This window comes from Echeneis naucrates, chromosome 10 (assembly GCF_900963305.1).
Source record: "Echeneis naucrates chromosome 10, fEcheNa1.1, whole genome shotgun sequence".
NCBI lineage: Eukaryota > Metazoa > Chordata > Actinopteri > Carangiformes > Echeneidae > Echeneis > Echeneis naucrates.
The window spans coordinates 12828901-12841706 of record NC_042520.1 but is presented as its reverse complement, the minus strand read 5'-3'; the positions used below and the strand labels follow the sequence as shown (position 1 = coordinate 12841706).

Genomic DNA, 12806 nt, shown 5'->3' with positions numbered 1-12806 from the left:
AATTCAGGTGAGTATATTAGAGCTCCATAATCCAAATGTTTTGTGATTTGTGACTGAGTTTGGAGAAGGAGGGGAGTTGGCCTGCTGACAGGATTGGTTTTCTGCATTTCTGGGTTTAGTTCAGTATAGTAGAATGTTTCAAATTCTGGGAATAATTTATATAGGATGGATTTGTGCTTGGTGGAGCACGATTAGTATATGATGTGTGTATGTGTTGGATATGGGTGTGTGTGCTTCCTCTGGGTCTGTGGGATTTTGGCCCATAATTCCTGCAGCTCTCAGGTCACAGCTCAGTTCTCACGCACATATTTGGCATTCCTTCACCGACATGATTACCATACACCTTCCACTCTGGGTTTGGCTACACAGAATATTTCCATCATTCCGAAGTGGAACTGGAGCAACGTTCCAGAAATGAACAGCTCACCCCACCACCTCCACCCCATTTCTCTCCCACTCCGCTGTCTCCTCTTTATACGACCCCCCCTCTCTGAAGCAGATTCTTGCTGCCTTGCAATAGGAATCCTCTGGTTCAACCCTTTTTTCCCCCTGAGTCAGCTGTTTGTGTCTGATTGGGTCATTTGGCAGCGACATCTCTTCAGTGACCTCCTGCTAGGACAGGGAAGGAAGGGGCGGGATAAGAGCAGGACAGATGAGAAGAGAAGCAGCTATGAAACTCTATCTAACTACTGCATGTTTCCCTTCCACTGTCCTCTCTGAACCTTCATGCTTTATATTCATGGCTGATCATTATAATGTGAGACGGCTGGGGCTCAACAGCACTTATGCAATTTCAAGGAGTCCCTGAGTGATACTGGCCCACCTTAGAATTTTATTTTTCATGTAATTTAATATCTGAGGTTTCAGCTTCAGTGACTACTTCAAGCCAAACTGACACTGAACTAAGAGAACTTGAGAAATCATTCTTCCGTGGTCTTTATGCTTGCATCTTGTCCCTATTACAAATCTGCCGCTCGAAGAAATTTCCCAGGTTTGAACTGTTGTAGGAAATGTAGAATTTCAAAGTAACTCTCATACTGGTTAACAGGAAGAGAGAGAAGTGGTTGTCTGGTATTTGTGTGCTTTGATACTTGCTCAGAGAATATTTTCAATTGTTCAAATATATTTTCAAATCATTTTGAAGCAAGTTGTGGCCAAAACTCAATAATTTCATATTTTTTTATTGATATGTCTTTTCATATATAAAATGTAATTAAAAAATTTCAAAAAGTGCATATTGGGAATGGCCAATATGAATAGAAACTATCGTGGTAAATGTAATTTCACATTTCACAAAATATTGATATTCGTCATAATGAAATATATTTTTAACTTAGAATAAGTCTATGAATAAAAATTACTAGAGGGCAACATCTATTTTTGTTTAATCCAGTGAATTAAACACCTCAAACAATTAAATACAAAATTTCTGCTAACTGAATATTGTTATAAATTAGTCCTATGCACTAATTCGAAGCATTGTCCAGTGTATAACGTATTCTCTGACGTTTGCCAAATTTGTGAATGGACAGTTTCTTTTTTCCCAACAAAAATGTTCAGTCCAAAGCAATGTCTTCAGGTCCCTTATTTTGTTCAACCAATCTAGAAAAAGCGGTTCAGTTCAGAGTATTGAATTGAAAATCAAAATCAAACCTTCCCATTAGTAGATCATTTTTGCATGGCTTAATCAACTGTGAATTAGGAAAAGTCTTGTTTTGTTTTGTTTTTTTTTTTTTTGTTGTTGTGTTTGTTGTTAATCAGCCAATCCAACCACATCTATCGCTGATCTTGTTGAAAGAAATGAGTGCGAGGAAGCTCGGACACACAGTTTGTTTCTGTAAGGTTTACTGAGTCGAGAAAGACTTCTGCACACAGAGCTGAAATAAATAAATGAAATAATTTTATCATAATAATTATAGTAACCATCATAGTAAGATTGCTTATTTAGGGTTTCTGTCTTCTTTTATATATATAATATATATACCTTTCAATAAATTGTTCCCTTTAATATTTTTTCTCCTGTGTGTATGCATGAGACTTTGGTTTGTTCCACTGAATGTCCTGGTAGCAGCACTCTGTATCCACGGTATCGCACGGGAGCATCATCCCCTGGGTCATTTCTATAGCAATGCTAATAAAGAAGGTGCCGTCCCCACCATGCGCATCCCTCTGCACCTATACGTCGAGGGTGTAATGTCCTTGGAGGAAGGGGGGCAGGGCACGGAGAGGACTCATGAAGAAGATCTCCAGTTGTCTTTGGTTGGTCGTTAGTTTGGTTTGCTGTAATTGGCTGTCTGTATTTGGTGCAGCTTGGTTTTATACATTCCAGTTCCTAAAGCTTCAGTCCCTGCGGTGAGTTGTCACGGGTTCATGCAGGGACTGCATGGTCCCTTTCCAGAGTCCATTGTGATCCAGCTTCACTCATGGTTGTTGGTACATTCACACACACAAACACACACACACTCTTCTTACAAACATGCATTTATTCAATAGGTCAGTCACTCTATCATTCCCTCATTCATTCTCCTCATTCATCCTTCCATTCGGCCAACAGTCTCACAGGTTCCCACCAATGTAGTGAGACAAATAAGTGCGTCACATGTCAACTGTTCATTATTGGTCCGTTTGATCTGTGCAGATCATCATCCCTTTTGTACAATCCGTCATTTTTTCTTGTCGTCTTCTTCCTGTTTCCCTTTATCCACAGGCTAAGCACCCACCTTCTTGTTTTATCAGTCTTTCCCACCCTTGTTCTCTCTGTAAGGTCCAGTTGTAATCCCATACTTGACAGTGTCCAGCTGGTCCAAAACAGGAGAAATGAAGGCCATGTGGTTTTGTGGTAAGAGGAATAAAGGCCTTTGTGGAGCCTGGGACTCTGGCTGCCCTTCAGGTTTTCCTGTCAGTATTGCTGGCCAATGAAGGGAAAATTCCAGCAACGGACCAGTAATGGTCCACTTGGTCCAGTAAGGGAACTAAAACTGAGAGGAATACTCACTAACTGTGGGGCTGTAGTGGCAAATTAGTTGGTGTAAAGATAAACCCCATGAATGATTCAAGTTTCTGGTCAATGTTTTCCCCATGAAAGGGAGGAGTTCGGTCACGTCTGACAGAAGGGATGACTGGGTTAGCCATTGCCAGGCTCAAGTCAAGGCTTTAGATGACAAGACTGTGGGTGCTAGCGTTAGCCACTACTAGCGGGGCCCAGTAGCACGCACCCTCTTGCCTCGCTTACTGACGGTGGTGAAGCGAAAGGGGGTGGTGAGGTCAGGCTGCTCCCCAGGCGGAAAGCGTTTCATGAAGTGCACATCCTGCTGGTTGGGGAGTGTGTGGGGGCCACGGCGAGGGCGACCTCTTTTAGTAAAGCCCACATACCAACCGGTGTAGCGCGCTGACATCAGAGCTGTGTAGTGGTTTTCCAGAACCTTTTCCACAAAGACACAGTCAGCGCTTCGATTACTGGCCTTCTGAGAGAGCAGAGAAACAACAAGGAGCCACACGCACACACATTCACAGATGGAGAGAAACAAAGAGAGGCTGGTCAGGAAATTGTAAGATTAAAAGACTCCTTCGATGAACAACTCTCTAGAAACCAGAACTCTCACCTTTCCTACCAGCTTGCCACGGCGGTTCATGCACAGGTAGAAATTGGTTTCTTTGCCACGGATCCTCACCTGGCTACCAAAGGTATCGGCCTCCACTACGAGCTGGGCTTGTGAAGGGACAAAGAGAGAAACAGACAGACATTAGAGCCAAAAGCAACCAAGAAAACCACAGTATTTTGTGTTTAAGGAACTTCAAGGCTGTACCACAGAGGTATTAAATGTAGAAAGATCACCGTAACCCAAGAAAGGTTTAGAGATCATTTAGTTTCACCATCCAAGCATAAGTTTTTACACAGCACTAACAGAGTGCCAAGTAGGGTAACCCTAATTGCACAGATTACCAGCCACCATTAAATCAGATTTGGCTTTAAACCAGATAAGGCATTCCCATTGAATAACAGTTTTCGGATTCATAGTTGCTATTAAATGTTCTTATAAATCACAGACAGATGTAAATGTCTCTGGCTGGACAGATGGTTGTCAGATAAGCCCAGTCACACACGTGGATGTGAGGCTGCTGGCCACAAATTGGCCTCGTAAAAAAGATAACAGCCATGAGTAGACGGAGCACAGTAAGCCAAGAGAAGTGGGAGAACGCTCAGGCTGTGTGGCTCTGATGCTGTAGTTTTAAGGAGCGTACACTGCTCTGTGTGTGTGTGTGTGTGTGCGCGCGCGCTGGAGCATACGTGTGCTCATCCTTCCAGGCTATACTGCTTTACAAGCAGCACATCTTCAGACAGCGCATGTGCCTGTTTAAAAATAAATCCCTAAAATGGTTCCTACATGACCTTAGTCAACAAAGGGGTCAAGAGAAATCAATACCTCCCTCCCTCTTGCCCTCTTCCGCTCTCTTCCCCCAACTCTCTTCTCGTCTCCCTTCTGTTTTTCTGCTTCATATTTATACCTTCATGCATCCGCCCCTTCTTTGCTTTATCTCTGCTCTCCCTGCTCTTAGCTGCCCTCTTTGCTACATATGGTCACTTTTTTGGGGAAACATTTTATCTTTTTCTGGAGATATTTTTTTAAAAACATCTAACATCTATGATCCCATCTGATGCTTGAAGCGGTGTGAAGACCAACTTGATATGTTTCTTTTTGTTGTTGTTGTTGTTTTTTAATGGACTGGGTGAGCGATATGAGCCACCACTGGGATAGGTGCAGAAATATTAACTCTAGCTTCACGGCTTGGCTTTCTTTTAACCATTGATTCTTTGTGTGGTTTAAGAATGGGTTAAACATCATTACAGATGGAGAAGGTGGCAAGAAGGGGGAGGGAGAGGGGGATGGACAGGAGGGGAGAGAGAGGAAGCCTGCTGTTTTAAATCCAGAGGAGACAACAGGGAGGATGAGAAATCAATGGAGGGATCGATGAAGGAGATGAGTTTCTATCACTAGGTCCAACACTCTACCTGCTAGGCTTCTCCCTCTAACTCACAGGTTTTTTTTTTTCTACTAACACCTTCTCTTGCTCTCTCTTTCTTTTGCTCTCTCGTGAATCATTGAGTCAGCAGCCAGTCGATGAGGTCTTTGTACTCCCAAGACAAGCTCCACTGCCCCTTTCCCAAAGCCTGGGGAGGCATGTGTGTGCGCTTTTGTGAGCGTGCCTGCACAGTTGCATTCTGTATCCACTCATGCACTCACTTGGTCAACCTTTACATCTTTGTACTTGCAGCTGTGCGTGTTTGTGCAAGGAAGCATCTCTCTCATTGTGCAAAAGCGCATTCGCCCAAGTGCTTGCCTGTGTTGTACTGTGTGTGTCTTACCATATTTGTCTCCATCCTCGCCTCGGGCACTGATTCTGCGCCCCAGCACTTGGACATGTTTGCCGCTGGTGCGGCTGTAGAGTTGGTAGACTCGGTGGTGTCGCCGACTCATGGTGTCTCGCACCTGTGTCTGGTTCTCCACATGCACACTGAAGTTTACTCCATCCACGCCAAGTACCTGCTGGGAGCACATGCAATAACACACCCAGATGTTGGCACACACAAAGATACAAGTCATGAACAGGCTCAAAAAAAAAAAAACTGCATGTACTGCCTATGTTCAACTCGTCTTGGAATCACTCTTTGTCATGCATGCACATTCTAACCTGTAATGGATTGCACATCACCAGCAACATCTGGATACATCTGGAAAAAGTAGAAACAGATGAGTTTAGAAATATGTAAGCAACATTGAATTCTGGAAGAGTAAGGCTTGACACCATTGTTTCCATCTCTTTCTTCTCTGCCATTCTTTCTGTTCAACGTCTCTTTTCCTTATTGGGTGATTATTCACACTGTTGGTTGTGCGGCTGGCAATTCCCTATGCAGACAGACAACACCCATAGCACTGTTTATAGTAACACTACAAGTCCTCTGTCCAAACCTACTTTCTGACCCGTCCATGACTTTCGCCACACCAAAATCTGGCCTCCAAATGACCTGATTGGACCGTGGCAAAGTGGCAAACATGCCGAGACAACTAGAACATGTTTTGGTTTGGACATCTAAGGGAAACGGCTGGCTTATTTGGCTGCTGTGTGTATGTAGACAGCTGGGCTGGACTACAGGTGTACACTCTGCTGTGATGTGGCTTTGGAGCATGCCGGACTGCGGTTACATTTAGCGATGCTATGAATAAGTGAGAACATAATGTGTGGAAAGATGATTTATGGAGGAATGATTATGGAGCTGAGGAGAAATCATGATGATGTACTTGGAGGATATAATGTCCATTGTCCATATTAAAATAATAATTTTTCTGAATTTCTTCCCTCTGACTATCTGAAAATTTTGAATTTTTTTTTTTTTTTTTTTAAATCAAAACAGCTGGTTACAGTTAGAAAAGCAATTCTTCGTGCATTATCACATTGCTTAATTTAAGTTCAGACCTTGACCTTGGATATATCTAATGTTATTTACAACTTTAGTAAGGGAGTGATTGTGTTACGCAAAGTCTACTCTGGCAGTCCATGAACTGTTCTGAATTAGTGTCTGAGGACTTGATGAAGTTCAGAACCAAGTGTGTGGGCTGAAAAGCAATTCTATGAATTTTGTCTTTCCCCACCTCATCTTTTGCTATCTCCCTGCATGCCTCTTCCCTCACTCTACTCCGCTGTCTTTCTCTATGTTGTTGTCCTCCCTCTCTCCTCTACTTTATCTCTCCCTCTCTGTCCACTCTATCTTTCGCCTATCGTTCCCTGGCTCCCAGCTTCCTTTATGTTTGGGGTTGGCAGGAGACTCCTCCACACTGTCATGGGCATGCACACAGATGTGTAGATGTGTGAAGGGTGTGTGTATGTGTGTGTACAGGAGGAGCAGGCAGCTGACAGCTGGGCCAAAGCAAAGACATACACGCTGCTGAGAGAGATAGCGAGAGAGGTAGACTGAGGGGTGCACAAAGAGCTCAGGAGAAAGCAGGACAGAGGAAGGTGAAATAAGAATAAACAGAGGAGGAGATTAAGCCAGAAAGGGCTGACAGTGAATCTAAGAGGTGGGCGATAAAATCAGAAAGAAAGTGCAGATGTGCAGATGTGAGACAGACGCAGGAAAGATGCTCAGAAATGACTTTGGTTACATTTCAAAGAAAGGATAAGAAAAAGTGGCAAAATGAGAGACAGTGGTGTAACCACAGAGTGTGGTCTGGTGTGAGAAGTAGACAAAAAGATAAATAATGGGAAGTAGGAGGAAGGGGGTTCAATTCATGCACATATGTCACTGCTTCCTGAGTCTCTCTCTTTCTCTCTCTCTCTCACACACACACACATATATAACATCACAAGCTTTTGTTTCCTTTCTCCTCTCCCTCCTCTTTCACAGCATTTCTTTCCCATAGCTGATGTGTTGGCCCCTCAGTCCTTCTAATAGATGCAGACATCCTGGGCAATGCAGTAAAGTGTTGGCCCTCACATTTTGCCTGCGCAGCCGAAAAAACCTGAGCGCCTGTGCATAGAGAGGACTCTCAGCTGTTAAAACATCACGGCTGCACTGCCGCCGAGGACACTGCAGGAAAAGTGCCTCCGCACTGGATTCCCCGCTCCCACAAAAACCACCGACACTCCATATTATGCCAGCCACACAGAGAAAGAGAAGGAGAGAGGAAAGCGGGAGACAGGATCGGCCAGGGAGCGGGGGAGGGATGAGAAAATGAGAGAATAGGAGCACGTAGAGTAAAAGTCGGGGCGAGTAAAGACAGAAGGAGGTATGGAGAGAGGGAAAGCCCGGTGCGCCTTGGTCGGCTGCCAAAACAAGCAAGCGTCTGACATCATAAACCTGCGTCCCAGCAGAACGACCATATGGAGGCTGCGGTTAGACTAGCAGGCCTCAGAACCGAGAACTAGGCACCACCGTGGAGTGAGAGCGGTTGGCCTGGTGGGACTTTGCACAGAGCAGCGGTTTCAGCTGTGTGTAGCAGTGGTTAGCGTGGTAGGCCATTACTGGAGCAGTGGGCTTCGGCACGATGCAAGAGTTTCAGATGTTCCACAGTGGGCCTTGGTGAAGAATAGCGGTCAGGCTATAGGGTGTGTGAGTGGGCTCAGCAGTAATAGTGCCTCTGTTGGAGCAATGGTTAGAGATGGGGAAGACCTCGACATTAAGCTGCGGCTTCAGAAAAGAAGCAGAAACAGGTTGTTGTGGCAAAAGGCCCTGGGCTTTGCTCACAGGTTAAAAAAAAACTTCTGATGGAGTTGGGTAAAACGTGCAAACGAAGAAATGTGGCTGTGGTAAAACTGATAGGCAAGACAGAAATGAATGAGAGATGATTGGCTCTGGTAGAGCTTAACTAAAACCAGCAGACTAAACAGTAAGACTGCTCCCTCTCAGATACTGCCAGGGGCGCCATCATTCATCAGTTATTAATCCATACTTTTTATCTCAGCAAGTATCTGTGGAAAAAGGGTATAGGCAAGACAAGAAGACAGATGAAGGCAGTTAGGTGAGTAAGTGGAGAGAGTGTGAAAGACACACAGGCAGCAAGAGAAAGCCAGGCAGACACCAACAGCAGCAGCGGCAGCAGCAGCAGCAGCAGCACACACCCTGTCCAGGTTGTCTGAGGAATGAGAAGTATCTGGAGATGACTGCCATCTGGGAAAAGTACAGCCGACACAAAGAAAGAAAAATAAATCCCTTGGCTTTTAACAAGACACACCTCGAACGGGCAAACTCAAACCCCCGGAGCCTGTATCCTCCTCCCTTAGATTCACTCTTGGCACTTTATCATTTTCCTATCCCACTAGATAAAGCTGGTGTTATTTGACTCAACTTCTGAAATATTTTCAATAGGAAAAAAAAAATGCATTTTCTTGGCAACGGGAAAATGGCCTTTGCTGGGCCAGCATGGCCATCCCTGAGGTAAGTACAGATGGTGATGGAGATATTTATGACAGGTTTTATGAGTAGCATGGCCCTGACTCTGACCCAGTGACCTTGAACTGTCAGCCAATCAAACAGGGACGTTCAGTGGTATGTCCTCTGTAGGGAATGATCAGGAGTGATGTAATCGTTTCACACTACGACCTTTCCATCATCTTCTTCTGTAGACAGTTCCGTCATTAAACTAGTTTTAACAGCTGAGGAAAGAGACAGAACGGGAGTGCATGAAGAAAAGAAGACACGATAAGTGGTAAAAGTCACTTACAAGACGGTCAGCGTGGAAAGAAGGGACCACATTGCTTCCCCCCTCCACTATGGAATTTGGCCCAGAGACAGTCTCCGCGCTCGATCTGAGCCAGTCCGACAGTCCAGAGTGAGCCGCCGTGTGTTTTGAATCCGCTGGATGTTGAGCAGAGTCAAAGAGTCAGCGGACACTCCCGTTGGCATCGGCGGCGGCGTGCCCCGGATCCACCGGTCTGGGGAAATGTACGGGCTCGGGTAAGACGGGGTGTGAGGCCGGGGTAAGTGTGCCACTGTGACCGGCGGGCAACCTCTAACAGCTGTTGGTGGAGACACTGAAAGGCGGGGGTGGGGGTGGGGGGTGGGGGCAAGGAGGGGTTAGGGCTTTAAACACTGCGCGCTCTAGACAAGGAAGGGAACAGGTGAAAGCGCGCTCACGCGTCAGAGATAACCAACTCCAATTGAGCTTGTTGACTCTCAAATGGACGCTTGGCCCCGCGGACAGCAGCTGTACGTGCGTAATCTTCTGCGTAATCCAATGCGTAATGGTTGAGCGGAACAGCGAGCTCCTGGTCTCCAAAAAATGGATTCTGTAGTCGGTGGGGTGAGAAAAAGACAGTGCCCGACAGGCAGGTTCAGTCCCAGCAGAGCGGGGTCAGGAGCTGATGGCGGGGGAGTACCTGGGCTGGCTGATGGAGCTGACTGCGGGCTGGAGACGGGGGCTCTGCGGGCGCAGGGTAATGCAGGGCGGCCTCGGTCATGTCGGCTTCCCCGCCTTGGCTCAACGGACCTGCGGCTCAGGTACCAACAGTGAGTGATAAGATCCCGGATAGGTCCAGGTATATGGAGAGTGCTGAATGAGAATGGGAGGGGATATAAAGGGAAAGAAAGACGAGAGAGGGAGGGGTAGCCGGAGAGGATGGGAACAGCTGTGACTGGGTGGCGGAGTCAGCCACCCGCGACACGGCGAGGAAATGACAGCCGCACTTTGCACCTGATTGTCGGACTTCCCCTCTCCGCCTCAGCCGCTGGTTACCTCCTGGCTGCAGCAGTCCTCCCTGCGCCTTCTCGACACAATACCAGCCAAAACACAGCACGATGACATCACCTCCAAAATGTTTGAAGGGGGGAAATGCAATCTGATCTTTTTATTTATTTTTTTAAACGTAGAAAGTTTAAGCAGTTACTGAGAAGAGGGGGAGGGAGGGAGGAGGAGGAGGGTGGTGGTGGTGGTGGGGGGGGGGGTACGAAAGTCTCTTCGTTCCGAGAAAAACAGTCCGCAGAAAGTCCGCGGTGCAAAAGGAAAGGAGTCGACTTCGCCAGTTTCTGGAGGAATAAAAAGTTAAAGCGGGCGCACTGGAAAAGTGTTTACCCAAAAAAAAAAAAAAAAAAAAAAAAAATCACACTGACAGATCGACTCTCATTCCAGAACCTGCACCGTTCCCTTCCCCTTGACTCTGCCTCTCTCTTTCATTCAGACACCAGGGGAGAAAAGACAAGAGAGCTTGCAAGAAGAGCCCAGCCGTGCGTTGTTATCCACTTCGCTGGTATTATGCATATCCTGCTCCCTTTCAAAAATTCCAAGGTTTCCTTCCATTAAAAGCTCTTCTTGAGAGGGGGCTGCACAGGAGAGGCGCGTCGGCAGGCACAGACCTCACTCCAAGAAAAACCAGAACAAGACCTCAACAGACGCGGATCAATCCTCCCTCCCTCCTCTCCTCACTCCTTCCCACCCCTCTCTCTCTCCTCTCTCTCCCTCACACACACGCACATGCACACTTATTGGATCAAAATGGGATTAGTCAGTCGCTATGCGATGCCGACCAAACTTACACTGCAAAAATATCCATTTTAACAAGTGTTCCGTTCTATGTGAAAAACATCTGTTAATGAGGTGAGATAATTTCACTTGTTTACAACGCAAAGCAACTTGTTTCTATCATTTTCCAGAAACGGGCAATTTTCTTTTGGACTACTATCAGCGTTTTCCTGTCTTGTTTCAACTAATATTTGTTTATGGAAATTCTACAAACAAGTAAAACGCATTGGAAACAATTTGAGTGATGTCATGGTATCGGAAGGAATTCACATGTTTCCAGAGAAAGTTATTGTAAGCTACATGACAGGGCAAATGAATTAGGCTCTTCAAAGAGTCTGGTTGACAGTGTCACAGATGCAAAACGAAAAAAATAAACGGCCATTTCTTAACATCTTTATGAACCAAAGACACCTGTCCCAGTGGAGTGGACATCTGTCTTAAAGCCTTAATGGCGGACTGCTTGCCCTCCAGTATCTCCCCTGAAGATAACCCCCCCCCCCCCCCCCCCGCAGCTCGGTGGCCCCGGAGTCAGGTCGGAGGGTGGAGGGCAGCTCTCTCTCACACACCCTTCAGAGTCTCCGCGCTTTCAAGTGATGTATTTTGACTCCCCATTTCATAACTTTTGAGTTAAACCTTAAGAGGGAAAATGAAACGGAGAACGAGAGACAGTCGGGAGGGCGGTATGTAAGCACAGACACGGATCCAAAACGAACATTTCTCAGGGATTTCGGCAGCAACGCCCGCTCTGCGCTCCCAAAACTCCCTCTCACCGCCGCACAACCGCAGACGGTCAGCCAAGCCAACACAACACTCCTGCCATACCTTTCATTCACTCACACACACACACACACACACACACACACAAATGAGCAGAGAGAAAAAGAAGAAAAAGAATTGAAGGAAAGAGTAAAATTGAGCGTGTGTGTGTGTGTGTGTGTGTAATAGAGGTGGGAGGGGGTTGGCCTCATACATCAGGGACAGTTATCTTGGCTCCAAATGTGGGCTTATTCTTTTCAGCATTGTACTTTCAAATCACACACACACACACACACACACACACACACACACACACACACACACACACACACACACACACACACACACACACTCTCACTCGTATGGGCTGGATAAAGTACCGTGGTTGAATGCCTTTCCAGTCATGCTCCATAGACAAGCCCCTGGCCTTCTTTCCTACTACTGGCTCTCTCTGTCTTTGCACCTGTGTCTGGGTGCTTTTTCACTGCTCACCACACCGCTGCAAGGGACACAAGTGTAAATGTTGTGGAGAGGGATTTGAACCACATTCTGGTGGTGAGGTATGGGCCTGTCTGGTACTCTTAAGCCCAGATGGAAGGGTTCAGAGCAGGGACTCCAACACTTCTTGGTATAATGGCAATGGAGTGTGAAGTAAAAGGCAGAAGAGCCCAACTCCAATCACATACAGGACGCACTGGTTTTAACAGTAGCAGAGTAGGTAGCAGCATCCTGAGATGATCTTACTTCCCATTGTCAGCCCATAAGTTTACACAGAGATTCATCCGGGTATGCCCTGAGCTTGAAGTTGAAATTCAAAAAGAAAACAAAAGACAAATGAAAGCTTGAAGGCCATACCTGCAGTAAGTAATCAGATTTTCCTCATCGTCAGACTGCTTACAGTGTCAGCCGCTACATGCTGTGCCCATCACGCGGATGATGGATAAATGATCAGCAGGTGTTTGTATCTGAAAAAAGACAGGATTAGATGCAACTGAGATGAGAAAGAAACGATAAGCATTTACCCTTACACTCACCTCA

General features: G+C 46.1%; 1 protein-coding gene across 3 annotated transcripts; it reads right to left on the bottom strand.

The window, feature by feature from the left end:
- Nucleotides 1–1681: 1681 nt before the first annotated feature.
- fgf18a (fibroblast growth factor 18a) lies at nucleotides 1682–10483 on the bottom strand. 3 transcript variants are annotated; one of them, XM_029512297.1, is made up of 5 exons: nucleotides 9219–10483; nucleotides 5692–5731; nucleotides 5366–5546; nucleotides 3603–3709; nucleotides 1682–3464 (listed from the first exon to the last, which is right to left on the bottom strand). In XM_029512297.1, exons 1-5 carry the CDS (start codon nucleotides 9248–9250, stop codon nucleotides 3192–3194), a joined length of 633 nt encoding a protein of 210 aa, XP_029368157.1. In that variant the 5' UTR covers nucleotides 9251–10483; the 3' UTR covers nucleotides 1682–3191. The 3 variants fall into 3 exon arrangements, with proteins under 3 accessions (XP_029368157.1, XP_029368158.1, XP_029368159.1); XM_029512298.1 differs by having other exon boundaries at nucleotides 1682–3461; XM_029512299.1 differs by having other exon boundaries at nucleotides 5366–5543.
- Between the last annotated feature and the right edge of the window lie 2323 nt (nucleotides 10484–12806).